This window comes from Bos taurus, chromosome 13, assembly GCF_002263795.3.
Source record: "Bos taurus isolate L1 Dominette 01449 registration number 42190680 breed Hereford chromosome 13, ARS-UCD2.0, whole genome shotgun sequence".
Lineage (NCBI taxonomy): Eukaryota > Metazoa > Chordata > Mammalia > Artiodactyla > Bovidae > Bos > Bos taurus.
The window spans coordinates 77,348,734-77,375,354 of record NC_037340.1 but is presented as its reverse complement, the minus strand read 5'-3'; the positions used below and the strand labels follow the sequence as shown (position 1 = coordinate 77,375,354).

Genomic DNA, 26,621 nt, shown 5'->3' with positions numbered 1-26,621 from the left:
GGCCTCCGGGTGCCGTCGGCCTTGTCGCCATGTCGCGCTTCACAGGCACCGAGCCTTCCGCCGGGTCCCCGCTCCTTTGGGGGCCGCTGAGGCCTACAACGGCCTTGGGTGCTGTTAACCCGCCCCCCGCAGTCCCCTCCCTTCAGCGGCGCCTGCCCGAGCCCTCTTGCCCAGGCGCCTGGGGTAGCTGAGGCGACGCCCGCGCATCCGCCCGCCCCTGACGGGCCTTAGGGCAGGGGGTGCCGGCTGTGCCAGGGCCTGGCCCCCTCGCTCGGCGTCCTGGGCCACCTCCTCCTCCTCCTCCTCCCCCCGTCTTCCTGCCGGCCGGCCCCTCGCCCCGCCCCGTGTCTGAGGGGCCGGGAAACCGAAAGTGCGCGGTGCCGGGCGGGGCCGCGGACCTGCCTGGGCCCGAGTCCGAGCGCCAGTCGGCGGCGGCGGCGGCGGAGAGAGGACGCGCCGGAGCCTGGTGAGCGACCCCGTGCCCCGCGCCCCTGTCCCACACTTGGTCCCGCCCGCTGCCACTCGGGATCCGTGCCGCCCTTGTCCTGCCTCTGCCGCCGCCCCGCCGCCCCCTCAGCCCCCGCGTCCCCATCACCCGCCTCAGAGCCCCTATCACTCTCTGAGGACCTCCATCACCCATCTCCGCACTCATCACCCCCTCAGCGCCCCCCTCATCCACCTGAGTCCCTGTCCCCTCTTCCCAGCGTCGCTCTTACCCTCCTCAGCGTCTCCATCACCTCCTCCGCCTACATCCTCATCATCTAGTTCTCCTCCGTCCCCCACATCTCGGTCCTCACTTTCTGCCACAGCCCCTCCTTCATCCTCACCTTCCATCACCTCACTCATCCCCTTTCTTCTAGAAGCACCCTCCGCACCTAGACTCCCCATCCTTATTTCTAGGCGCCCCGCTCCCCGCCCTCGGCGCTTCAGCAGGCAGCCCCCAGCTGAGTTCAGTTCCTCCCTCCTGAGAACCCCAAACCTCTTGCTGTCTCCCCAACCTCCCCAGCCGCTCCAGGCTTCAGCCTTGCAGGGCACCTTCTTCGTGGCCCCACCCAGCCCTGGCTGTCCCTTGACCCTATAATAGTTCCATCATGACCTGCTGAGGCCCTGGGTGTCAGGCACTTCTCCGTCCTTTCTTCTACTCTCTCAGGAGCCTGGAAACTTCCTCTAACATCTTTCATTCCACCCTGGTAAATTACATTCTTCTCTGATTTAACTCTTCCTTTGGCTTGAACATCACTGATTTTCTTCTTCCTGTCCTTTGAGGCTTTGATTCCCAAATAAACCCACTCTAGTTTGCTTTTTTGGTAGCATTTCCTGTTCCTCCCTGCTTCTCCCTTTCCTTGCCTTTCTGCTTTCTTTTCTTCTGTTTCTTTTATCCCAGAAATGTGTGAGTTTCTATTTGAGTATTTTTTTTTTCAACAAGAGAAGGAATTGTTCCCTGAGAAGTTTTTATAATTAAACAGAAAAACTCTAAATATTGAACTTGTGCCTTGAGAACTCTTGCCTGGAAAATCCCATGGACCGAGGAGCCTGGTGGGCTGCAGTCCATGGGGTCCGAAGAGTCAGACCCAACTCAGCGCCTTCACTTTCACTTTTTACTTTCATGCATTGGAGAAGGAAATGGCAGCCCACTCCAGTGTTCTTGCCTGGAGAATCCCAGGGACGGGGGAGCCTGGTGGGCTGCCGTCTATGGGATTGCACAAAGTCGGACACGACTGAAGCAACGCAGCAGCAGCAGCAGCCTTGAGAACTGGGTTTGATAAAATGAGAGATGAGATTCAAAAAATATTCCCAGAAAGAAGGAAGGGGACTCCCTACTCCTCATAATGCCAGATCTGTTCACAGTTTCCAAGTATGAATGTGTTAAAACTCAATGAGAGGGACAGTTGGGAAAGGTCCCTTTGCTGTGAACTCTCAATTACCCACTCTTTCCCCAGCCCCAGCCCACATGATGTGTATGAGTAGGATGGAGAAGTTTCCTTTAAAGGGGCTTCCTCTTACTCCTGTAGGACTACCTTTGCAGATCAAGATAGAAGAAAGAAGGAAGGAACCGCACATTTCTATCTATAGTTGGTCCTGAGAAAACAGTATCCAGTAGATGTTAAGGCTCCTGGTTTTTGAAACGTTCTTTCTTTCTCTTGCTGGGGTGGAGGGGAGGGCTTTATCAGTTTGGCTCTGTTCCAAAGAGTAGTATAGTATCTGCTCACTAATTATTTACAAACTATAGAGTACTGCAAGCTATAGAGTATTATAGAAGTGTTGGGCGGAGTGGCCAATACATGATTTTGGGGTTAATAAAAATGTAATTTTTTTCTGTCCTGGCAACAATATTTGTTTGCTTTATAGGAGAGGAAAATGAAACCTAGCAACTGATTAAGTAACTTGGCTAAAGGTATAAACCAAACAGGAGTTTTGAATGGGAAATGATGACACTTCCTTAACCCCAAGAAAATACAAGGATGCAGGGAAGGGGGAATTTGATCCTAAATTGTGAATTTCCTGTTTTGTATCATAATTGGGCATTCACAGAGTTGAACACTTGTGCACATGATTAAAATCTGTGTTTGATTCTTAGTTAATAAAGCATTAAGATATAGAGGCAGAAGGATTAGCTTGATACTATTTGGGTATTTGTTGTTTTTCTTTTTCTGCTAGATGCTGTGTTTCAAAGGCTCTGAAAACTATTAAACCGTGCAGACTTCCAGACAACTGAAATAAAGTGACCGTGGAGGAGATCAGGTGACTCAGACATGGAGGACCGAAGACCTTGTCCAGAGGTGGGACCTAGGAATCCTCATATTAACCACAGAGGTGAGCAAGATTTTCTACTCTCAGATGATCCCAGATTGATGTTGGTTCCACTTATGATTTTTTACTTTACAAGATAGTCTAAAAGCAATAACCATTCAGTAGAAGCTGTGCTTCAGACCTGAATTTTGAACTTTTCCTGGGCTAGCGGTATGTGTGTGGTAAGATGCTCTCTTGTGATGCTGGGCAGTGGCAGTGAGCTTCCGCTCCCAGTCAGCCTTGCTGTCCCAAGAGCAGGCAATTAATACACTTAAAACCACTTGTATCCAGACAACCATCTTATTCTTTCAGTACATTATTCAGTAAATTACATGAAATATTCAACACTTCGTTGTAAAATAGGCATTGTGTTAGATGAGTTTGCCCAACTGTAGGCTATTGTTAATGTTCTGAGCACATTAAAGGTAGGCTTGGCTAAGCTATGATGTTTGATAGATTAGGTGTATTTAGTGCCTTTTTAACTTAATGTTTTGAATTTATGTGGGCTTATCAGAAAATAACCTAAGTCAAAGAAAATCTCTAATGGGAAGGAAATCAAGTTCCTTATGGATGAGCAGGCCCACCAAAATTGACTGCATCTCTCAAGTAAAGAATGGTTTATTCTTGAGAATTCCCTGGAGGTCCAGTGGTTAGGACTTGGTGAAGTGAAGTGAAGTGGCTCAGTCATGTCCAACTCTTTGCAACCCCATGGACTGTAGCCCACCAGGCTCCTCCGTCCATGGGATTCTCCAGGCAAGAATACTGGAGTGGGTTGCCATTTCCTTCTCCAGGACTTGGTACTTTCCTGCAATGGCCCGGGTTAGTCCCTGGTTGGGGAACTAAGATCCTGCAAGCCGAGCAGCAAAGTCAGAAAAACCGAGAATGATTTATTCCTTAGCTACAGCATGAGTGACTTTGAGACTAAACAGCCCTCCCCTTTCCTTAAGAGAGCTTCTGCTGCTGCTGCTGCTGCTAAGTCGCTTCAGTCGTGTCTGACTCTGTGGGACCCCATAGACAGCAGCCCATTCGGCTCTGTCCCTGGGATTCTCCAGGCAAGAATACTGGAGTGGGTTGCCATTTCCTTCTCCAATGCATGAAAGTAAAAAGTGAAAGTGAAGTCGCTCAGTCGTGTCCGACTCTTAGTGACCCCATGGACTGCAGCCTACCAGGCTCCTGCGTCCGTGGATTTTCCAGGCAAGAGTACTGGAGTGGGGTGCCATTGCCTTCTCCGAAGAGAGCTGCTAAATTGGTACAATTCACTTTAGCAAAGGTAGAGATGAGGTATCAGAAATGGCAATAACTGGTTTAGAGCAGCATTATCCAGTAGAAACATAGCAAGCCAAAAACATAATTTTTGATGTTCTAGTAGCATCATTAAAAAAACAGGTGACATGAAATTTAAAAACTTAATACTAAATAATCATTTAATAGAATTTGGTATTTGTCTTATTTAAGCCAATGTATCCAAATAATATCATTTTATTATAATTGAGTATATTTTATTATTATAGTTCTTTTCTTGGAGTTTTTTCCTTCTAGTTTTATTGAAATATAATTGACATACAGCACTGTGTAAGTTTAAGGTATATAGCATAATAATTTGACTTAAATATATATCATGAAATGATTACCAGAATAAGTTTAATGAACATCCATCATCTCGTATACAAACAAAACTAAAGAAATAGAAAAAAAGTTTTTTCCTTGTGATGAAGGAAAAAATTAGGATTTTTAGGGTAAATCTTAAGATTTACTCTCTTAAAAACTTTAATATTTAATATATAGCAGTGTTAACTACATTTATCGTGTTATACATTATTTCTCTACTATTTATTAATCTTATAACTGGGAGTTTGTACCTCTTAATCTGCCTTACCTACTTCTCTTCTTCCCCTACTTCCCTCCCCGCTGGTAATCAACTATTTATTCTTTGTATCTATAATTTTGTTTCTATTTTTTTGTGTTTGTTCACTTCTTTTGTTTTTTTTAAGTTCCACATTTAAGTAAAGTCGTAGAGTATTTGTCTTTCTCTGCCTCATTTCATTTACCATAATACCCTCTAGGTCCACCCATGTTGTTAAAAATTGTAAGATTTAATTCTTTTTATAGCTGAGTTATAGTCCATTGTGTGTGTGTGTGTGTGTGTGTGTGTGTGTACACCCCACATCTTCTTTATTCATTCACTTAGGCTGCTTCCATATCTTGGCTATTGTAAATAATGCTGTGATGAACATGAGAGTACACCTGCCTTTCAGTGTTCATAGTACTTCAGCAATTTCAATTTGTGTTTATTCCCCGCAAGTGTTCAATATTATCATTTTCATATGTTACCAATATAAAAAATTTTAATGAGGTATTTAACTTTTTTTCTGCGAAGGCTTCAAAATTCCATGTGTCATTCTACACATCTTAATTCAGACTAGTCACATTTAAGACGCTTAATAGCTACACATAGCTAGTAGCTATGTGTTCGATGGTATGTGTATAGAGTTCTAGTCACCAAAGCAAAGTTAGTTCCAAAAGCATCACTCTACTGCAATGATTATTCTGTTTGCTCAGAACTGTCTAAAACAAAACTGAATGGAGTCTTGCCTTTTCCTAAGTTTGCAATATATTCTCCGAATTTCGGTTGTGAAACAGATGAGGAAGAACTGTAGAATATTATTTTATGAGCTATGTGAATGTTGAAAGGTTGAGAAATAATACAGTTTTCCATTCTTCCAAAACATTGTCTTCTAATCAGACCAGCATTAAAAGTAGGACTTTTTACCAGTATTAAAAGGACTAAATTTAATGATATCTTGGGAGTTTGAAAAGTAAATGTAAAAACAACAGTTACAAGAAAATACGTACATTAGTAGATTTTTTTGGATCTGACGGCATGAAATGGCCCAGTCATCTTGAATATGGTATTCATTTGAAACTTTTATAACATTTGTTATCATCAAATCATTGCATACAATCTTATTTTATTTGTTTTTAAAATCTCCAAGTCATTTTGCTAAGTTGGGTCAGCTCCAGACTCAGTTTTAGAGGAAAGGAAAGTGAAAGAAAATGGGCTTGGGTAAATTGGCCAAAGTCACTTATGAAATGTGTGGCAGATCAAGAAGAACATGTTCAGCTTCATCCACAGGATGATGTTAGCTTGTGTTTGCTGGGTACATCTGCTCTTCTGCAGACCTCCTTGTCTGAGGATTGGTAATAGAGAAGTACTATGTAGATGAACTCGTGCTGCAGAAAGGAGGAAGAGTTAAGTTTCATTTTTCAGGTTTCTGAATCACAGTTTGAGTTTCACTTTTCAGTTTCCTGAATCAAAGTTTGAGTTTCATTTTTCAGACCTGAAACAGAACTTGAGTTTCATTTTTTGGTTTCCTTCACAATCTATTATTTTGGCTCAAAAACATCTTGGGAAAGGAAGTCCTACCTTCCCTTTTGCCATCTGATGCTGAGCAAAGTTCAAATATATATTTCCCTGTATACTTTTACCCCACTTGATGCCTCTGTTGCCTGTGACCTAATTGTTTAGAGCAGAAAGTCAGATAGTATACTAAGCATCTTATAAACATTTAATCTTTACAGCAACCCAGATAGTGAGGCTTAGAGAAATTATAAAACTTAGCCAAAGTTGTACAGTAGGGAAGTCCCTAGACCAAGATTTGAATCAGGTCTGTTTGGCTATGAAACTCATGCTTTCACTATTGTTTGGTATTGGCAAGAGACTGAGAAAATGAGATGATCTTTTTGAGCCCCTGAAATAATCCCAGCTTATGAAGATTAAATGAGTAATTATTTTCTGTCATGTATGAGGCACTCAACAAATGTTTATTCCCTTTGTTCTTTTTGTACCCTCTGAAAAAACAGTATTTTCCTAATGTATACAGCAACCATAGTAATGTATTTTATATTTATTAACATGAGTTGGTAGGAAACCTTTTATCTCTCGAATAAAACCTAAGCTCCTTAGTTGTTTTGGAAAATACGAGTATGTTCATATTGTTGTACTATTGGATTTTCTTGCATCTTGATTTTTATGTTTGCCCCAAACTCCCGTTGTGTTTAGGACCTATGGATGGAGAATTACCACCAAGAGCTAGAAATCAGGCCAATAACCCACCAGCCAATGCTCTCAGAGGAGGAGCCAGCCAGCCCAGAAGGCATCCCAGGGCCAACAGCCATCCTTTTCCTCATCGGCAAAGAGAAGAGAGGTTTGGGGCCATGGGCGGGAACCCACATCAGGGAAGGAGGAACCAGGAAGGTCACGCCAATGACGAGCCTAGAGGCCAAAGACACGGTCAGGAAAATGACACCAGGAGGAGAAATGGCAACCAGGAGGGAAGGAACCGCAGACCCCCACCACGATCTGATGAAAACTTCCAGCAGTGGCGGACCCCCCACCAAAAGCCTGCAGAACAGCCACAGCAGGTAAAGAAACTGGGCTACAAGTTCCTGGAAAGTCTTCTGCAGAAAGACTCCTCTGAGGTGGTCATCACCCTTGCCACATGTTCAGGACTGCAGGAACTCTTGTCTCATTCTTTTATGAAGTCGGACTTCCTTGAGCTCATCTGCCAGGTTCTTCGGAAGGCTTGCAGTTCCAAAATGGACCGCCACAGTGTTCTCCATATCCTGGGCATATTGAAGAATTCCAAATTCCTCAAAGTCTGCTTGCCAGCTTATGTGGTAGGGATGATCACTGAACCCCTCCCTGAAGTTCGAAACCAGTATCCAAAACACATTAGCAATATCATCTCCCTCCTCCAGGACCTTGTAAGTGTCTTCCCTGCCAGCTCTGTGCAGGAAACTTCCATGCTCATTTCTCTCTTGCCAGCTTCTCTTAATGCTTTGAGGGCCTCTGGTGTTAACATAGAAGAGGAGACAGAGAAGAACCTGGAAAAGGTCCAGACCATCATTGAACATCTGCAGGAAAAGAGACGAGAGGGCACTTTAAAAGTGGATACCTACACTCTTGTGCAGCCCAAGGCAGAAGACCATGTTGAGAGCTACCGGACCATGCCCATTTATCCCACTTACAATGAAGTGCACTTGGATGAAAAGCCATTCCTTCGCCCCAACATTATTTCTGGAAAATATGAGAGCACTGCTGTCTATCTAGATACCCACTTCAGACTCCTACGAGAGGATTTTGTCAGACCCCTACGAGAGGGCATTTTGGAACTTCTCCAAAGCTTTGAAGACCAAGGCCTGAGGAAGAGAAAGTTTGATGACATCCGAATCTACTTTGATACCAGGATTATCACCCCTGTGTGTTCATCGACAGGTATTGTCTACAAGGTGCAATTTGACACAAAACCACTGAAGTTTGTCCGCTGGCAGAACTCCAAGCGATTGCTCTATGGATCCTTAGTGTGCATGTCCAAGGACAACTTTGAGACGTTTCTTTTTGCTACTGTGTCTAACCGGGAGCAGGAAGATCTCTGCCGAGGAATTGTCCAGCTCTCTTTCAATGAGCAGAGCCAACAGCTGCTCGCAGACGTCCAGCCCTCTGACTCTTTCCTCATGGTGGAGACGACCGCCTACTTTGAGGCCTATAGGCACGTCCTGGAAGGACTCCAGGAAGTCCAAGAGGAAGATGTCCCCTTCCAGAGGAACATCGTGGAGTGTGACTCTGATGTGAGGGAGCCAAGGTACTTGCTCATGGGGGGCAGATATGATTTCACTCCGTTAATAAAGAATCCCTCAGCCACTGGGGAACCTCTGAGGAATGACGAGGGCTTGAGACATCCCAGAGTTAATGTCTTAGACCCCTGCCAGTGGCCCTCTAAAGAAGCCCTGAGGCTGGATGACTCCCAGATGGAAGCCTTGCGGTTTGCTCTCACAAGAGAACTGGCTATTATTCAAGGACCTCCTGGAACAGGTAAGATAAAATTTTTCACAGTACACATCTGCCCTAAGAGATAGGCAAGGGTGGCTTGGACTCTTAAGTTTCTAGAATGTCTTAATTTAAGACATTCCCCTGAAATGGGCATCAAACTTGTTTAAAAAGTAGCTGCTCAAAAAATGAATAGGTAGAAATTTTTTTAAAAAGGAACTGCTCATAGTGATTTTCCAGTGAGGACTCATTGGTATACATGGTAATAGATCAAAATCACAAGGTTAGAAAAGACTTCTAAGGGGTCAGACTTAGGGAGATGCCTGACTTCTGTCTGCTTCATCAAAGGCTGTATTGATTTGCTTGATTTTATATAAATTTAAATAGTATCAACTATAAATACCCTGTGTGCCAAATACTACTGTCTATTTTTTGCATATGTTAACTCATTGCAAGGCTGTGAGGTAGAAGCCATTCCATGTTAGTAGATGAAAAAACTAAGGCAAAAAGGATTTGAATGATATGTTGATGCTCACACAGATGGCAATTGACAGACCTGAGACTCAGGCAGTTTAGAAGCTCCTGGCTCTGTCATCTACCTCATGGTAGTTGTTTCTCTTGGAAATACACCTGCCTACCTCCTCCCTGACCTGTGTACCACTCTAATCCTTCTCTGGAAGGATAGCTGCTATTAGCAGTTTGACGTACATCATTCCAGATGTTTTCCAAAGTTAAAACTGATACATCTTCGTGTCTCTGAATGTATTTATGTGTTTACATACATACATGTATGTATGCATAGTTTTCCTATTTTTTAAATAACAAAAATGAGATTATGCTATATTTATATATCTATATGGGTCTACAATTTATATATGTATATAACTACATGTTAGGGATATTTTTACATTCTTTACACTACAGTCACATTTAGAAATATACCTCACTCTTTTTACAGCATGCCTGTATTCATGGCGTGAATGTACCATATTGTGTTTTTTTGTTGTTTTTTAGGTTCACAGACAGTGCTTATTAAGTATTCATATATCTATTTCTGTGTGTGTTTATATTTGAGTACTCTGCTTATTACTTCTGTAATGTTTTTCCTTAAGGTGGGAATTCACATTAATAGTAGGTACTGCTATATTAACCCTCTCAAAAGAATATTAAAAAAACAATGGGAAGAGGTCCTTAAAAAATACCGATAAAACAATGGCAGCTCATGATAAGAAACTAATGTAACAAAATGCAAAGTAGTTACTGATGAGACACCCATATGATGGAAAAATATGCATAATTAAAGTAGTGCTTTCAGGGCTTTAGAAGAAGAAAAGGATATACCAGTTTGTACTGCCACCAAGAATGAATTAGTGTTCAACTCTCTGTGCTAGAAAACAGTTTGCATATTGCTTTGCTAACTTATATCTTGGTGATCCTTTCAGATTGGTGCACAAGTAGTATCCTGTTGATGAGTATGTAATATTCCATTGTATAGTTAGTTTATAATCTCTTTAACCAGTTCTCTATGGAAAGATTTACTAAAACAAACAATGTCAGTAAATAACCTTGTTTGTGAGTCATTTCACACAGAAGCAGAATATGTCCAGGGGAGAAATCCCTAACTGAATCAAACAATATGTGAATTTGTAATTTTAATAGGTAGTGCCAAATTGCCCTCTAGAAATGTATATCACAGTGGTTAATTTGTATTTCTTTAATCAACAGTGAGATTAAATATCCTTTCTTGTCTTTATTAGCTACTTATATTACTGCTTCTATGGATTGCCTTTTTGTATTTGACATATTTCTATTGGATGGTTTCCCTTTCTTACTGATTTGTAGGAGCTGTTAGTATATTTTAAAAATGTTGTGTTCCAAATAACTTCCCCTAATATTATCATTTGAATTGGGATTCTTTAGCTCCAAGTAGTAATTTAGTAATTTCACACTAGCTTTACACACATACATACACACACGCAGCTACTAAAAAAGAGCCTACCTGTGAATTTGAGGGGAGGTGACAGAGGGGTCATCTTGGAGGTAGAAATCCCCAAAAGTATCCATTCTAAGGGGAAGGAAGCAGTGGGAGAGAATGGGGTAAATATTGAATTAAAAAGATTTTCTTTCCTCTGGAGGTCTCCTTATCCATCCAGGACTCCAAATTAAAAACATGGGAGTTACTCTTTTCTATTCCCCGCCCCAGCCAAACCATTATCCTGTGGCAATCAAGTTTACCTCTGGAACGGCTCCCCAGTCTGCCTCCTTATCTCAGCTGCTGGAGCCAGGCCTTATCCTCCGTCACTCCCTGGAAGATGGCAGGAACCTCCCAGCCAGTCCATTTCTATTCTCTCTTGCCCAGCCTTACTCAGTTACCACTTTCCCAGAAGTGATAGATAGAAGCCTCTTCTAGTCCCATTGAGTAGATCAGAATCCCAGTTGTTTTCTTGGTACCTTGTATTTCTCATTTCCCACATTTATGATTTTTACATTTGTTTGTGTGATTATCTTTCTCTTCTGCAAGTCTGTAAGTTCCAGAAGATAAGAACCATGGCTGTTTTGCTCACCATTGTATTTCTTGTACTTAACCCCATATCTAACACCTATTTGGCACTCGATACATACAATATGAAGAAAAAGAAGCAAGAAATTGTCATTTATCTATACTGAAAAGTATTCCGCTATACTGAAAATTTTTATTTTCTTGTATTACTCAGTATTGAGTACTTTTGAGGACAGTGGCTACCCTCTCAGCCTGACCCAATATAATAATTTAGCATTTACTAATTAGCCCATAAGTCTAACTCCAATGTTGATTTCTGTGACTTTTTCCCTCCTATCACAAAGGCAAGTCTACTATGGTATATTAAAAGCATTTCTAAATAATTCACCATGTGAGATTGGAAACAATGTATTAATATATGTCTGTCAGTAGAAAACTAGCTGAAAACAATGCCTTCCAGCTGTGAAAAACAAAGGATTCTTTTTCTATACTGACAGAGAACTGCCTCCAATTTTAGTAAGTGAAAAAAACAAGATATAGAACAGTGAAAATAGTCTGCTACTATTTGTATTTTAGAAAGGAAGGGGGAAGCTAGAAAAAGACTGTATATTCATTTTTGTTTGTGTATGCATAGAATGACTGTCTCTGAAAAGTTATGCAATAAACTAGTAATGTTGGTTGTTTCCAAGAGAGGAACTAGGTAGCTGGAGACATAAGAATGAGGAGAACATAATACAAAACCATTTGTGCTTCTAGGATTTTAAACCATCTCAATGTATTGCCTTAAAATTTTAAATAATAATAACTTGCTATAAGTAATTAATTACTCCTTTTAGAAAGTCTCTTTAAGTTTTTTAACTCTCCTTTTTCCTTGTTTTTTTAGGCAAAACTTATGTGGGTCTAAAAATTGTTCAGGCCCTTCTAACCAACGAGCCTGTTTGGCAAATTAGCGTCCAGAAGTTCCCCATCTTGGTTGTGTGTTACACTAATCATGCTTTGGACCAGTTTCTGGAAGGTAATATCTGTAGGCAAAATTGTTCTCTGTTGAGAGTGCTCTGGTGGTCTATGGTTAGGATTATGGGCTTCACTGCCGTGGCGCAGGTTCATTCCCTGGTCAGGGAACTGAAATTCCACAAACCACACAGCACAGCTGAAAAAATAAACTTCTCTTTTAAGACATATATAGTTGAACCATGAGCGACTTCAGTTGCTCTCTGTTGCACTTTGAATAAAGTCCACAGTCCTTGCTCACCATGACAGGAAAGGCTGTGTGTTGTCCTTGTGCTTGTGCTTAGTCGCTCACTTGTGTCTGACTCTTTGTGACCCCATGGGCTGTAGCCCACCAGGCTCCTCTGTCCATGGCGATTCTTCAGGCAAGAAGACTGGAATGGGTTGCATGCCCTCCTCTGTGTGTTGTCTGCTCCAGCCTAAGTCTGATGCTCTTGTCCTACCTCTTCCCTTGTTCTAATTCCAGCCACACTGATTGTCTACAATTTCTTGTCTTCTTCCAGCTTCTTCTTGGCCCATGCTGTCTCCTCTGCCTAGCATGTACTTTTTCTTTTCTTCTCTCTCTCAGTCTTGATGCATCTAGCCCAGATGGTTCCAGCTCATTCCTCAGGTCTCACTTCATATGGACTTTCCTTCTTGCCCCAGGTCCTGTTGTATTTTTTCTTCTAAGACTTAATTGGCACATATGTAACTATTTATTTGTATGGATCTCTACCCTGGACTATAAATGCTAAGAGCTTTTGTCCTATTTCTTTCTATATTCACAGATCCTGACACATTCTAGACACTCAAAAAATATTAATCACATTAATGAATGAATAAGTATTTATTTTTTCTTTGGAAAATAATGCTTAGACTATTATTTTCCACTCTTTTATATCCTTCTTTCATCTACATTAAATCTTCAATATTCCTGGAGTCTCAGTTTAAATTAGATCCTCAAAAATTAGATCCATACCCCACCCAACTAATTAAGGTCCCCTGTTACACACTTTTAGCATGTATTTGTAGTATTAAATTTTATTAAGTTAAAATGTTTACATGTCTTCTCTGGTAGACTGTGAGTCATGAGAACAAATGAGGAACTGAGCCTGCGTTTTGACTACTTTAGCTTCCAAACCTAGCCTGGTACATAATAAGCAATCAGCAAATATCTATAGAGTGAGTAATAGAGAGCATTTACTAATGCTTACTTTGGGCCAGGCCCCCCCTAGAAGCTAGAAAGATACTCTCTCGTTTATCCAGGCTATAGCCCTATAGGGAAAGTATTACTGTCGTCAAGTCACAGACAAAGAAACTGAGGCTCAAGTTAAGTGACCTGCCCCAGGTAAGATAGCAGTAAGTGGTAAAGATAAGACTTGGGTCCCCAGGTGTCTGAGTCTAAAGCCTTTGCACTGAAGCATCACACTTTACTGCTCTGCAGGTCACGTCATCTCTGGGGCCTTCTTGTTCACTGGTAGGGTAGATTTCCTGTAAATACCAGTTTGTACCCTTAGGGACCAGCTGCACCAACACCCCAGACACATGCAGCTCTTACCCAAGAGAATCCAGCGTAGCTCCTCTTAACTCTGCCCGTGCTCCACTTTGCTCCTTAGGCATCTACAAGTGTCAAAAGACCAGCATTGTGCGGGTAGGTGGAAGGAGCAACAGTGAAATCCTGAAGCAGTTCACCCTGAGGGAGCTGCGGAACAAGCGGGAATTCCGCCGCAACCTCCCTTTGCACCTCCGAAGGGCCTACATGAGTGTAAGTCCCAGCTTCGGAGATCTGAGGTTGCTCAAGGGAGAACCAACCAAGACAGCAGTGGCTTTGTGGGTGGGCAGGCCAGGGGAAATAGGGAAGCTCCACAAACCTGGGAACGACCCAGGTTCCTTCCAGCATTCCATTAATCCTATGGTGGGATCTTTGCCCTCATAGTCCAAGATGGAGAAAGGACAAAAAAGGGCACACCACCCCTCCCAGCCCCTGCCAGGACCTTAAAGCTACTTCGCCCAAACCACCCATAACCTTTCTTCCAGCCTGTTGGCCAGATAAATATCATCTTCTAGGTGGGCAGTGTTGTGCCCAACCAAAACTCTGAATTCTTACTACTAAGGGAAAGAGAAGTCTCCACCATGGTATACTTGGTCTATTTTCCTGTTGTATTATTTGTTTCCTTTTCTTCCTAGTGGTAGGAGGCTTTTAGACATTTTAGATACTAATCCTCTGGTTTTAAGACTAGCTGTTCCTGTGTTACCTTTGTTTTCCCTCAAGGCAGAGACTGAGTTCTGCTGAGCATGATGACATACTTCCTCATCCACTTATTTCCCTCTGCTCTTGGTAGATCATGACACAAATGAAGGAGTCAGAGCAAGAACTGCATGAAGGGGCCCAGACTCTGGAGTGTACCATGCGTGGGGTACTACAGGAACAGCATCTGGAGAAGTTTATCTCTCCCCAGCACTGGAAAAGCCTGATGAATGGACCAAACCAGGTAGAGGGGTCATCCCATGGAGTACAAGCATCTCTCGTCCAGTATTGGGAGGGAGCCACCAGCAGAAGTAGCAGTCAAAGTATTAGCTATAATCTGCTATGATTCTGCTGTGATGTGAAAAGTTCCTTCTCGGGAGAAAAGTCACCTGAATATACTAGTCAAAAGTAAGACTCTAGAGCCAGTCTGCTGGATATGAATCTTGATTTTGCTCTAGGCGACTTAATTTTTTTTGTTGCTGTTACCTCTTTTATAAAGGGGGATAGGGACGTCCCGTGGTGGTCCAGTGGTTCAGACTCTGAGCTTCCACTTCAGGGGGCATGGGTTTGATCCCTGTTCGGGGAACTAAGATCCCACATGCCATGAAGTGCAGCAAAAAACAAAAAACACACACACATGGGGACCATATTTAGTTGAACTATGTGAAATTGCCAGTATTTGTAAATTTAACTTGCAAAAAGGCAGTCTTTTACAGATCAACTTAATTCTTACCGGATTGTTATTGGACAAGCAAGTTAATATCTGTAAACCTCTTAACTTAATAAGTGTGCTCGAAATATTTGTTAAATGAAACCAAATCATAGCAAGGCGACCTAGCACGTATAGAAGGCCTGGGACTTGACAGACCTGTCACACAGACTGACTGTGTGACTTGAGCTAGTGTGATCCTCAGGGCCCTCAGCAGTCAACAAGAATAATAATAATGCCTGCATTCAAAGGATATTATAAGAAGTATCTAATGTACTCTGTGGATTTTTTTTTCTCTTTTGGCTGTGCCACGCAGCATGCAGGGATCTTAGTTCCCCAACCAAGGATTTATCTTGTCCCTCCTGAAGTTGAAGCGTGGAGTATTAACCACCAGACCACCAGGGCAGTCCATGATGCAATCTCTATAAAGTGGGTGGCTAGGAATCCAGTGAAATGGTAGTTCTACTATCAGTGGGTTGGCATTTCCAGGGTTACAAACCCAAAAACTTTAAAAAGGGTCAGTCAGGTCGTGTGAATGACTGAAGCAGGCTAGTTAACTGTTGTTAAGTAGTGAGGACTGAGGCAAACCGGAAAAGGCGTGGCAACAGCGCTCTTCAGCCATTTGTTGCCTTTTAGGAACACAGGTTCATTGCCCCCATAGCTCCTGATTTTGTCAAAAGAAGCAGAAAAATTTTGTTTTTAAAATTCTGTACAAGTTCTATTAACAGACCCAGTTAAACAAGGCCCAAACATTGCATTTTTAAGAGAGTTCTAGGGGAATTACCTTTTGACCTCTTGAGAAGACCTTTCCTTCATACTGAGTTGTCATAGAATTCTCCTTAACTAATAATTCTTCTTTCCTCAGGATAGTGAATGGGTTTGCTTCCGGGGTCGGAAACATTCCGTGATGTTGGAGTTTCTCGGTCTGGGTGTTGGTTCTTTCACCCAAAGTGTTGCTCCAGCAGTACCTGAAAATACAGGTAAGAAGTGCATGTATACCTAGAATCACATCTTATGGTGGAATGTGGTTAAGACTAGAAGAGCAAGACTTTATAGTAATGCCCAGAATTTATAAAGAACTATAATCAATCAAAAAAGACCAATGAAAGCTTAATAGGAAAACAAATAAAAGACTTTTAAAGAAGCATATCACAAAATCTTCACGGTCAATAAACATGAAAAGTGCTCACTAGAAACGAGGAATTAAAACTACAAGAATATACTATTACACACCTACTAGACTGGCAAAAATTAAAATGTTTGATATAATCCAACACTGAGAAGAATGTGAGCAGCAGGAACTCTGATATGATACTAGTGGAAATATTGATTGGCAGATCCACATAAGGAACTCAAAATGTCCATCCACATTTGTACAACAGATGGATCAATTACCGTCTATTCAGATAATCCATACCACTGTGAAAAGGAATGAATTACAGCATATACAGCAATATGATATGACTCTCAGAAACATACTGAATGAAAAAAAACAAGTTACAGGAAAATATATTCAATGTGATTTAATTTCTTTAGGGCTCAGAAAAGTCAAAGCTAGATAATGCATTATTTGAAGATGTATATTCATTATATCCTAGAGAAGGGAATGGCAACCCACTCCAGTATTCCTGCCTGGAGAATTCCATGGACGGAAGAGCTGTGGAGTTGAAAAGAGTCGGACACAACTGAGCGACTAACACACGTACACACATACATTATATATGTAGTATCATCGACTCAATGGACATGAGTTTGAGAAAACTCTGGGACATAGTGAAGGACAGGGGTACCTGGTGTGCTGCAGTCCATGGGGTCACAGAGTGTTGGACACGTTTGAGTGACTGAACAACAACATATATATGGTAAAGTTAAAAGGGAGGAATAAGTAATAAAAAATTCAAGTTAGTACAGCCCACAAATGTCTTCAAAGAAATTGGTAACTTTCTGCTTCTTAAGTTGGGTGGAAGATACCTGGATGTTCATTTTATATATTTTTATTATCATTTAAATTGCACGTTTATGTTGTATACTTTCCTTTGTATATGTATTGACATAAGTAAGATCTCCCTTAAAAAGGCATACATTCATGTGATTTTCTAAATGTAACAAAAATGTGGGGAAGGAAATGTGTCTTTCTCCCCTTCATTCCTCCTGTGTTTCTCTCAGCGGAGGTGACCATTTAAACCTTGGGAATGTCTCCATGCATCTTAGCTCTTGTAGGTACCCTTCTTTACCCTTTGACGTTAAGACTCTCCATCCATGTCCTGCCTGCTGTCCTCTCTTAGCCCAAGCAGAAAGGGAGGAGGAGGAGGAGGAAGGGGAAGAAGATGGTTCGCTGATTGAGATCGCAGAGGAGGCTGACCTGATCCAGGCAGACCGGATGATTGAGGAGGAAGAGCTGGCGCGGCCCCGGCGGCGGAGGAAGGAAGAGAACGGGGCAATCCAGGAGCTGGCGGAAGTACTCCTGGCCATGAGGCTAGACAACCATGGCCCCGGGACGGCAGCCGGGCAGGAGCAGGCTACAGGAGAGTGGGAGGTAACTCACTTCCTCACAGCCCCCGAAAGCCCTAACAGAGTGGGAAAGGGGAGTTCAATTATTACCGCCAGGGGATTGTGGGTTAAACTCCCGAAACAGACCTGAGAGCATCTGTCCTGACCTGATTTTCACCTTCTTCTGTTGCACTATATTCATTTCATCCTCATAATTAGCTTAATTTGCCGTTCTACAGGGCTTCCCTTATGACTCAGCTGATAAAGAATCTGCCTGCAGTGCAGGAGACCTGGGTTTGATCCCTGGGTTGAGAAGATGCCCTGGAGAAGGGAAAGACTGCCCACTCTAGTATTCTGGCCTGGAGAATTCCAGGGACTGTATAGTCCAGTGGGTCACAAAGAGTCAGATACAAATGAGCGACTTTCACTTTCATTTCCCCCTCTTACAACCTAATCCCTGTATAAAATAGGTCCAGTTTTCAAGGGTATAGAAATTACGGCCTTTTAGAGGGGTCCTGCTGATAAATGCTAACTTAGAAAAACAGGAAGCAGGTAGCCAAGGACTTCTCTTGAACTTCTAGAGAACTTCTAGAGAAATGATCAGACACTGATGGTCTTAGTGCTTGGTGCTTTTATAGATATTCTCAACAGCAAACCAGCCCGAGCATTAGGATTTTAGAGGATTCAAGTAAAACAGAATGAAGTAAGCTGTATAGACTGAATGGAATGTTTCTCCTTCATTCACTTTGAAATTTGTTATTTCTCTTAGAGCCACAATAGTATAAATGCCCAGACTTTCTGTCTTCTCCTTCCTTTGATAGAACCCTGGGGTCCTCAGAATTTACCGTGTGTTACTATGACAATAGAGCACTGAACCCTACTGATGATCTAAGGGACTTTGAGGGCAGGTTTTTACTGAATGCAGTGTTCTCCAGTCTGCTGGCTTTGAGCCTGATTTCCTAGTTCAGTTCAGCGTCTCTATATGTGAGACACAGAATCATGATCACAGTACTTAGAAGCATGGATTGGGCATCTCTCTGCTGTGTGGCCTTAGGAGGAGTTGACTTTTTTGGTTTTGAAATAGAGGGGAGTCCATAGTATTATGACATCCATCTGGCATGCTAGTCCTTCTAAAGGCTCATGACCTCAGATTCTGACAGAGCCAAGGAAGAATACTTTCTCCTAAATGGTGCTTTTCACCCACATGTTTAAGATACTATCTTGATATAATGGCATTAAGACCATCTTAGCAGGATTTGTATAGCATTTAATGAGAGAGATGTACCTCCACTATTGTCGTGTTTTAGGAATAAGAAGCAGACTGTGGTCAAAAGACGCTCAGTAGTAACCAGTTTACCAGCACTCTTCTAAAGTGCTTTCCATGTATTTTACTGCTTCAGTCAATCCAGCAACTCTGTGAAGAGGCACTGTTATTATTCCCATTTTATAGAAGGGAAGGCTGAGGCACATAGAGGTTCAGTATGTTACTGTAGGTCCCACAACTAATAAGTAGTAGATGGGACTTAGAACCCAGACAAACTGGCTCCAGAACACTCATTTAGCAATGAAATATCTGTGGGGAGAGTGTGGAACATTTAAGAGATGTTCATCAGAGATGACAGTTCCATTTTTCAGTGTGCTCTGGCTCCCATCTTAGAACCAGGCCCATCTCTGCTCCATGACTCTGACTGGTATTGATATCTGCAGACCCAGCGCAGCCAGAAAAAGAGAATGAAGAAGAAAGTGAAGGTTGAGCTTCGCAAGCTGAACACCATGACTGAGGCCGAGGCCAATAAAATCCAGGATGTTTGGCAACTGGACCTCAATTCTCGCTGGCAGCTTTATAGGTATGGTGCCTGTCCCCATCCTCACCACCACCCCCACCCCCAGCCAGCCCATGTAATTTCCCCAGGGTGTCCCTTTCCTATTTCTAGAATATAAGCCCTTCAAATCCTCAACATTAGTGCTAACTGGTGATGGATGGAGCACTCCCGATTATCTGAGTGCTGGATGCAGCCATAGGATAGAATAGACACACACGGCTCTACCCTGTGGGGTTTAGAGTCTAACCAGGAAAACAAATTAGTTTGTTCCACAAATAAAAAGTTACAAATAGGCATCACAACTGAGAAAGAAAGAACCAAGGAGCTAAGAATATTAACATGGGAGCTGAGCTGGTCTGAGCTATCCAGGAAAGTGACACTGGAGGCAAGATCTGAAAGATGAGTAGGCCTTATTAAGGCCAGTTGGGAAGGGGAGCAGATGAGCTTGTGAGGACCACATGCATAAAGGCCTCCAGATGGGAGGGAGCATGTTTGTTTGAGAAACTGAAAGAAGGCAACCACCATGGCTGTGGCTCAGACAAATGGAAAGTGAGGCCAGAGAGGGAGGCAGGGGCCAAGTTGTGCAGGGCCTCTTAGGGCTGACGAGGACTGTTGGAAGGTTTTATAGCAAGAGTGCTGACATAATCTGTTTTACTTATGGAGAATTGGGGGAGGAGGGGGGAGGGGGCTTGGCAGGAATGGAGTAGGGACAATTTGTGAGAAATTCTTCTTGAAGCTTTTGAAGTTCCCGACTCTTGTCCAGTAATTAGCATCTGTTCTTTATCCCCCGCCTTCCTTAGTTCCTGACCACTTACATACATCTCTCTGCACATCTCTTTTTTTGGGCATTTTTTGTTGTGCAGGACTCTCAGGTCCCTGCACATCTGGGTCTTGTCTTCTTTCTCTGTGGCATGTAACCTCCTCTAGGGTGTAGGTTTCACTTATGCACAGGGCACACTGAGGGGGTTCCACCACTTCTCAAAGAGCATGTGGCTTCCTCTTCCTCATTCTTCACATTCTTCAGGCTGTGGCTCCAGATGTACCAGGCTGACACCCGCCGAAAGATCCTCAACTATGAACGCCAGTACCGCACATCAGCAGAGAGAATGGCTGAGCTGAGACTCCAGGAAGACCTGCACATCCTGAAAGATGCCCAGATTGTAGGAATGACAACCACAGGTAAGAAAGCACGGAGTTCACGGTTGGTGCCAAATGCCTATCAGATTATCTGGGACGGGTAAAGAGAAACTTCTTTAGTAGGTTAGAGGAAAATACCATGAAGAGCTCTTGAGAGCAAGCTCTGTTTTGGATTCTCTTGGTGATATTCACCCTCTTGCTTCCATTGCATTTGGAACTTCAGCAGCTGATGATTCCAGTGCCAAGGTTCCAAACACAGTGAAAGCAAGTGCTCAGCAGTGATGGCATGGGGACACTGCTGCTCTGGAGACTGTCCAGCAGCACTCATTCTCGTCCAGTGGTCCCCAGAGCCCTAGGTGGACAGGAGGACTCAGCTGAAGCAGACCCAGGTTCAGGGTGCACCGGTCCAGAAGCCAGTGACACAGGGAGTCCAGTACATCCACTCAGAGGAGTCTCTTCTCTTGACTCAAGGTGCTGCCAAATATCGCCAGATCCTGCAGAAGGTGGAGCCCCGGATCGTCATTGTGGAAGAGGCTGCAGAGGTCCTTGAGGCCCACACCATTGCCACACTGAGCAAAGCTTGCCAGCACCTCATTCTGATTGGGGACCACCAGCAGGTAGGCCTGGGCCCTCTAGAAGATGAACTGACACTCTGCAGGGGTGGAATCAGACAGGAAGACCCTGGCCTCTGCTTCCTTCCTCCATCCTCAGGCTTGTTGGTGGCTTTCTGTGATTCCTCTTTTCCTCACCTCCCATGTCCAGTGTAAGAGCAGGTCCTCTTAGATTTGGGGCATATTTTAGAGGTAGCGTCATCTATTCCATCTGGCCTCTTTGCCGTTTTTAATTTACCTTGGCATTTTAAGTGGACTGTTAAAACAGCATGCTCCCCATCCCACTGGTTCCGTTTTTTGCCATGCTGTAATCCATTCCTCATAAAGGAACCAAAGTGAATTTTTAAAAAAAACTCAAATCAGGTCATGTTACTCCCCAGCTTAAAACCCCTCAGTGGTTACCCATTGAACTTAATATAAAAATCAAGCATCTTAAAGTGGCCTACAAAGACCTATATTCTCAGGGTACAGCCTGTTTCTCTGACCTCACCTCACACCACCATCTGTCTCATTTGCTCACTGTGTTCCCAACTCCTATCCTTTCTGTTTCCTCTTATGGCTTCCTTTTTGAATGACTAACAACTTCCTCCATGCTGGTGTCAACTCAGATGTCACTCTTCAGGGAGATCTATGTAAAGAACCTCCACCCCCAGGCATTCTGTCACATCACCCTTATTTCTTGGCTTCATGGTCTTTGTCATTCTTTGCCCCTAGCCTGTTAACATCTAAAGCCGAGCCAGGAACCCAGAAGTCACTTGAAAAACATTTGATAGGTGGGTGGATGGGTGGATGGTTAACATATATTTTCAGTGGACAATCCTCAGCCGTGTTTCTCTTTTCAGCTACGCCCCAGCGCCAATGTGTATGACCTGGCCAAGAATTTCAACCTGGAGGTGTCCCTCTTTGAACGGCTGGTGAAAGTAAACATTCCTTTTGTCCGTCTGAATTACCAGGTGAGAAGCTAGATCTTCATTATTACCGAATGTCCAGGTGAAGGCTCCTGGCAGCCTGCCAACTGCCAATAAGAAAGGGTTCATAAAATAAAGCTAGTTTAGTAATGAAATGACTCTGATTTTGTTTTCTGTTTTAAAATAACACAAGACCAGCCGTGGTGAATTTGTGTCAGATGAAGAAGCTGTTTCTCTTCTGCTCTTTTCTCCCTGTTCTTTTCAAATGTCATCTCCCCAGATTTTCCACTGGCAACTTAGTCTTTAAAACTGTCCATTTATTCTCTGCCCATGTGTTTAATGACATACGTGTCTTGTTTCAGCACCGCATGCGTCCTGAAATTGCCCGGCTTTTGACCCCTCACATTTACCAGGATCTGGAAAACCATCCTTCTGTTCTCAAATATGAGAAGATTAAGGTGAATCTGCTTTACCTGATCTTTCTCTGATGCTGTCAGCAACCTAGGAGGTTATCTTTTTCTCAGGACGAAAAGGGGCTTTCAGAAGGGTATACAGCCAGCTTTCTAAAAAGCTAGCTATTGGGAATTACCTGGCAGTCCAGTGGTTAGGACTTGGTGCTTTCACTGCCAGGGCCCAGATTCTATCCCTGATCAGGGTACTAAGATCCCACAAGCCAAGTGGTGGCAAAAACAAAGCAAAACAAACAAACCAAAAACCCCAAACAATAAAAAGCTAGTTATTAAGAAGAGGAGTGGTACAGAGGTTGAGAACACAGACCTGAGTTTTTGAATCCCAGCTCTGCCATTTAGTGGCTGTGTAGCCTTTAGCAAATTGTATACCAGTTCTAAGGGTAAGGGTCTTCTGTACAGTAGAATGATGGTTGCTGCCTGATCGCATTACCGTATTGCAGGAGATAATGTATATAAAGCACTCAGCACAGCAGATGCTCATAAATTAAAGATTGTGGTATGGAGTGTACAGAAGCCTTCTAAGGTTCCTCTCTGGAACAGGGCCAGTGGCCAGCACACATGAAGCTAGAAAAAGCTGTCATGAGTAAACCTAATGTGTCTTCTTTTTCTTTCCAGGGGGTCTCTTCCAACCTTTTCTTTGTAGAACACACCTTTCCTGAACAGGAAATCCAAGAAGGCAGAAGCCATCAGAACCAGCACGAGGCTCGCTTTGTGGTAGAGCTGTGCAAGTACTTCCTGTGCCAAGAGTACCTGCCCTCCCAGATCACCATCCTCACCACCTACACCGGGCAGCTCTTCTGCCTTCGCAAACTCATGCCTGCCAAGACCTTCGCGGGTGTCAAGGTCCACGTGGTGGACAAATACCAAGGGGAGGAGAATGACATCATCCTCCTCTCACTAGTACGCAGCAACCAGGAAGGCAAGGTGGGTTTTCTTCAGATATCCAACCGCATCTGTGTGGCCTTGTCCCGCGCCAAGAAGGGCATGTACTGCATTGGGAACATGCAGATGTTGGCCAAGGTGCCCCTGTGGAGCAAGATCATCCACACCCTTCGAGAGAATGATCAAATCGGCTGCGCCCTCCGGCTCTGCTGCCAGAACCACCCTGATACCCACACTTTAGTATCCAAAGCTTCTGACTTCCAAAAAGTGCCCGAAGGAGGCTGCAGCCTACCCTGTGAGTTCCGGCTGGGCTGCGGGCATGTCTGCACTCGTGCCTGCCACCCCTATGACTCCTCACACAAGGAGTTCCAGTGCATGAAGCCATGCCAGAAGGTGATCTGCCAAGATGGGCATCGGTGCCCTCTTGTCTGCTTCCAGGAGTGTCAGCCTTGTCAGGTGAAGGTACCCAAAACCATTCTCCGGTGCGGCCATAAACAAATGGTCCCGTGTTCTGTGCCTGAGTCAGATTTCTGCTGCCAAGAGCCTTGCCCCAAGGTCCTAAAATGTGGGCACACTTGCAGCCACCCATGTGGTGAAGACTGTGTGTGGCTGTGTTCAGAAATGGTCACCGTGAAGCTCAAGTGTGGGCACAGACAACAGATGAAGTGTGGCAACGTGGAGGACCTCAAGCATGGCCTGCCAGTGCAGTGCACCACCAAGTGTGGTAGCATCTTGGACTGTGGGCATCCGTGTCCTGGCTCCTGCCACAGCTGCTTCGAAGGGCGCTTCCATGAGCGCTGTCAGCAGCCCTGCAAGCGCCTGCTCATCTGTTCACACAAGTGCCAGGAGCCCTGCACTGGCGAGTGTCCACCCTGCCAGCGGATCTGTCAGAACCGCTGCGTCCACAGCCAGTGCAAGAAGAAGTGTGGGGAACTGTGTACTCCCTGCATGGAACCCTGCATCTGGCGCTGCCGGCACTACCAGTGCACCAGACTCTGCTCTGAGCCCTGTGACCGACCACCATGCTACGTGCCTTGTACCAAGCTGCTGGCCTGTGGCCACCCGTGCATTGGTTTGTGTGGGGAACCATGTCCCAAGAAGTGCCGTGTCTGCCACCAGGAAGAAGTCACCCAGATCTTCTTTGGTTCTGAGGATGAGCCAGATGCTCGCTTTGTACAGCTGGAAGACTGCAGCCACATCTTTGAAGTGCAAGCCCTAGACCGCTACATGAACGAGCAGGGTGACGAAGTTGCCATCAGGTTGAAGGTCTGCCCTATCTGCCAGGTGCCCATCCGCAAAAATCTGAGATACGGAACCAGCCTCAAACAGCGCCTGGAAGAGATTGAAGTCGTTAAGGAAAAGATCTTGGGCTCAGCAGGGGAGATCGCAGTCAGCCAGGAGCGACTTACGGCCCTACTGGAGGGGAAGAACCTCCTCTGCCAGGAGCTCCCGGAAGATTTCCTGAAGTTGGAAGAGAAGCTGGCCCAGAAAAATCTGTCAGTGAAGGACCTGGGCCTTGTTGAGAATTATATCAGCTTCTATGACCACCTGGCTGGCCTATATGATTCCCTGAAAAAAGTGCATGTCTTAGAGCAAGAGAAAGTGAGGACTCGATTAGACCAGGTTCACGAATGGCTTGCCAAGAAGCGTTTGAGCTTCAGCAGCCAGGAGTTAGATGACCTCCAAAGTGAAATCCAGAGGCTCAGATACCTGGTGAACCTCCTGACCCGCTGCAAGATGGCCGAGGGGAAGGTGAGAGGCAGCGTCGCTGAAGAGATCAGCACTGTCCGGAACATCCTTGAGAGAACATGTAAGTTCACCCAGAAGGATGCAGAGCTTGTGCAGAGAAAGATGGAAGCTCTGAAAGCTGCTCTCCCCTGCTCTGGCCTGGGCATCTCAGAGGAAGAGCGAGTGCAGATCGTCAAAGCCATGGGTTACCGTCGTGGCCACTGGTTCAAGTGCCCCAATGGCCACATCTATGTGATTGGCGACTGTGGGGGAGCCATGCAGAGGGCCAAGTGCCCTGAGTGTCAGGAGGTGATCGGGGGGGAAAACCACACGCTGGAAAGAAGCAATCGGCTTGCTTCCGAGATGGATGGAGCCCAGCACCCTGCCTGGTCTGATACAGCCAACAACATGATGAACTATGAGGAGCTCCAGAGGATGATGTAGGAAGGTGGCAGCCCACTGCCTTTTGCCCTGGCCACCACAGGGCTGGGCCAGCTCCCTGCCGAAGGAACTGAAGGTTGTTTTTTATTATTGTCCTTTAGTCTTAGCACCTGTTTAAGGAGCCACTTTTAGGGCTTGCCCACATTTGTTTCTAGATTTACTCCTGCGCTAGAGTAAGCACTTTACCTCCAGAACTGAGAGCAAAGTTAACAGATTTCTCTTCTTTTTCTCTCCTACAAGTTAGTGGACAGACTGCCTGGAGCATGTTTGGGCTTCCACCCAGGGCTGTCTATGGTGTCTCTGGGTCCTGACTCAGTCAGATGTTCTTTCTCTGCAGTGCTCCAGAGGCAGATACGAGCTCAGTGAAGCAGACTCATTCTAAATTGCCAGGCCCTAACTTGCAGGCTGACTTCTGCTCTAATAAACAGAGGCCCCGAGTTGTTTGTGAATTATCATTCCAAGGAGCTCAAGAACCCCTCCTCTTCTCCTTGGGCACCTTTGTTTCAGGAAAGGGAGGCATGTGATGAGACAGAGACTTTGCGGACCAATCATGACCCAGTTACATATTCACTGAGAGTGGGGGAAGGTGTGACCCCACAGCTGGGGGCTTGTGCAGCAGGCCTAGGCTAAGGAGTCACCCCCGTACCCTTCCTGTGACTTGCACTTTGGGATGGTGGAGGTTACTTTACCTGTAGTAGGGGAGGTTCAGTAGCTGTGCTGGTTCCCCAGGGCCTTGAGTGGAACTGGACTCTGATTTGGTACCAGAAGCACCTATCCAAAGTGTGACCCTTTGTCCCGACACCCTCTATTGCAGCTTTTACCTGGGCAGGGTTAGCATGCCAGTGGCTTCTGCAGATCCCAGGTCCACACCAGAAGCTAGCCCCCAGGCCTGCTGCCTGAATACATACTCCCTCAGTCCAGTGTTCCCTATAACTGACACTTAGGCATCTCAGGTCTTTCTAATGTTGGCAAGAAAACATCCCTTTGCTATGTATACATTTCCTTTTTTGTCTTTACTATGCACTTTAGCCTATAAAGCCAATTAATAAAAACAATGATTGAGAAAACCA

General features: G+C 44.4%; 1 protein-coding gene across 2 annotated transcripts; it reads left to right on the top strand.

Moving 5' to 3' along the window:
• The first annotated feature begins 23 nt into the window (after positions 1–23).
• Positions 24–26,621, top strand: ZNFX1 (zinc finger NFX1-type containing 1). Of its 2 annotated transcripts, XM_025000769.2 has the most exons (14): positions 24–466; positions 2,659–2,814; positions 6,851–8,662; positions 12,001–12,132; positions 13,721–13,869; positions 14,447–14,596; positions 15,927–16,041; positions 17,347–17,597; positions 19,259–19,398; positions 20,399–20,553; positions 20,983–21,128; positions 21,965–22,075; positions 22,393–22,488; positions 23,116–26,618. In XM_025000769.2, the coding sequence occupies exons 2-14, from the start codon at positions 2,754–2,756 to the stop codon at positions 25,552–25,554; spliced, it is 5,757 nt and encodes a 1,918-aa protein (XP_024856537.1). In that variant the 5' UTR covers positions 24–466; positions 2,659–2,753; the 3' UTR covers positions 25,555–26,618. The 2 variants fall into 2 exon arrangements, with proteins under 2 accessions (XP_024856537.1, NP_001192645.2); NM_001205716.2 differs by lacking the exon at positions 24–466 and having other exon boundaries at positions 2,754–2,814; positions 23,116–26,621.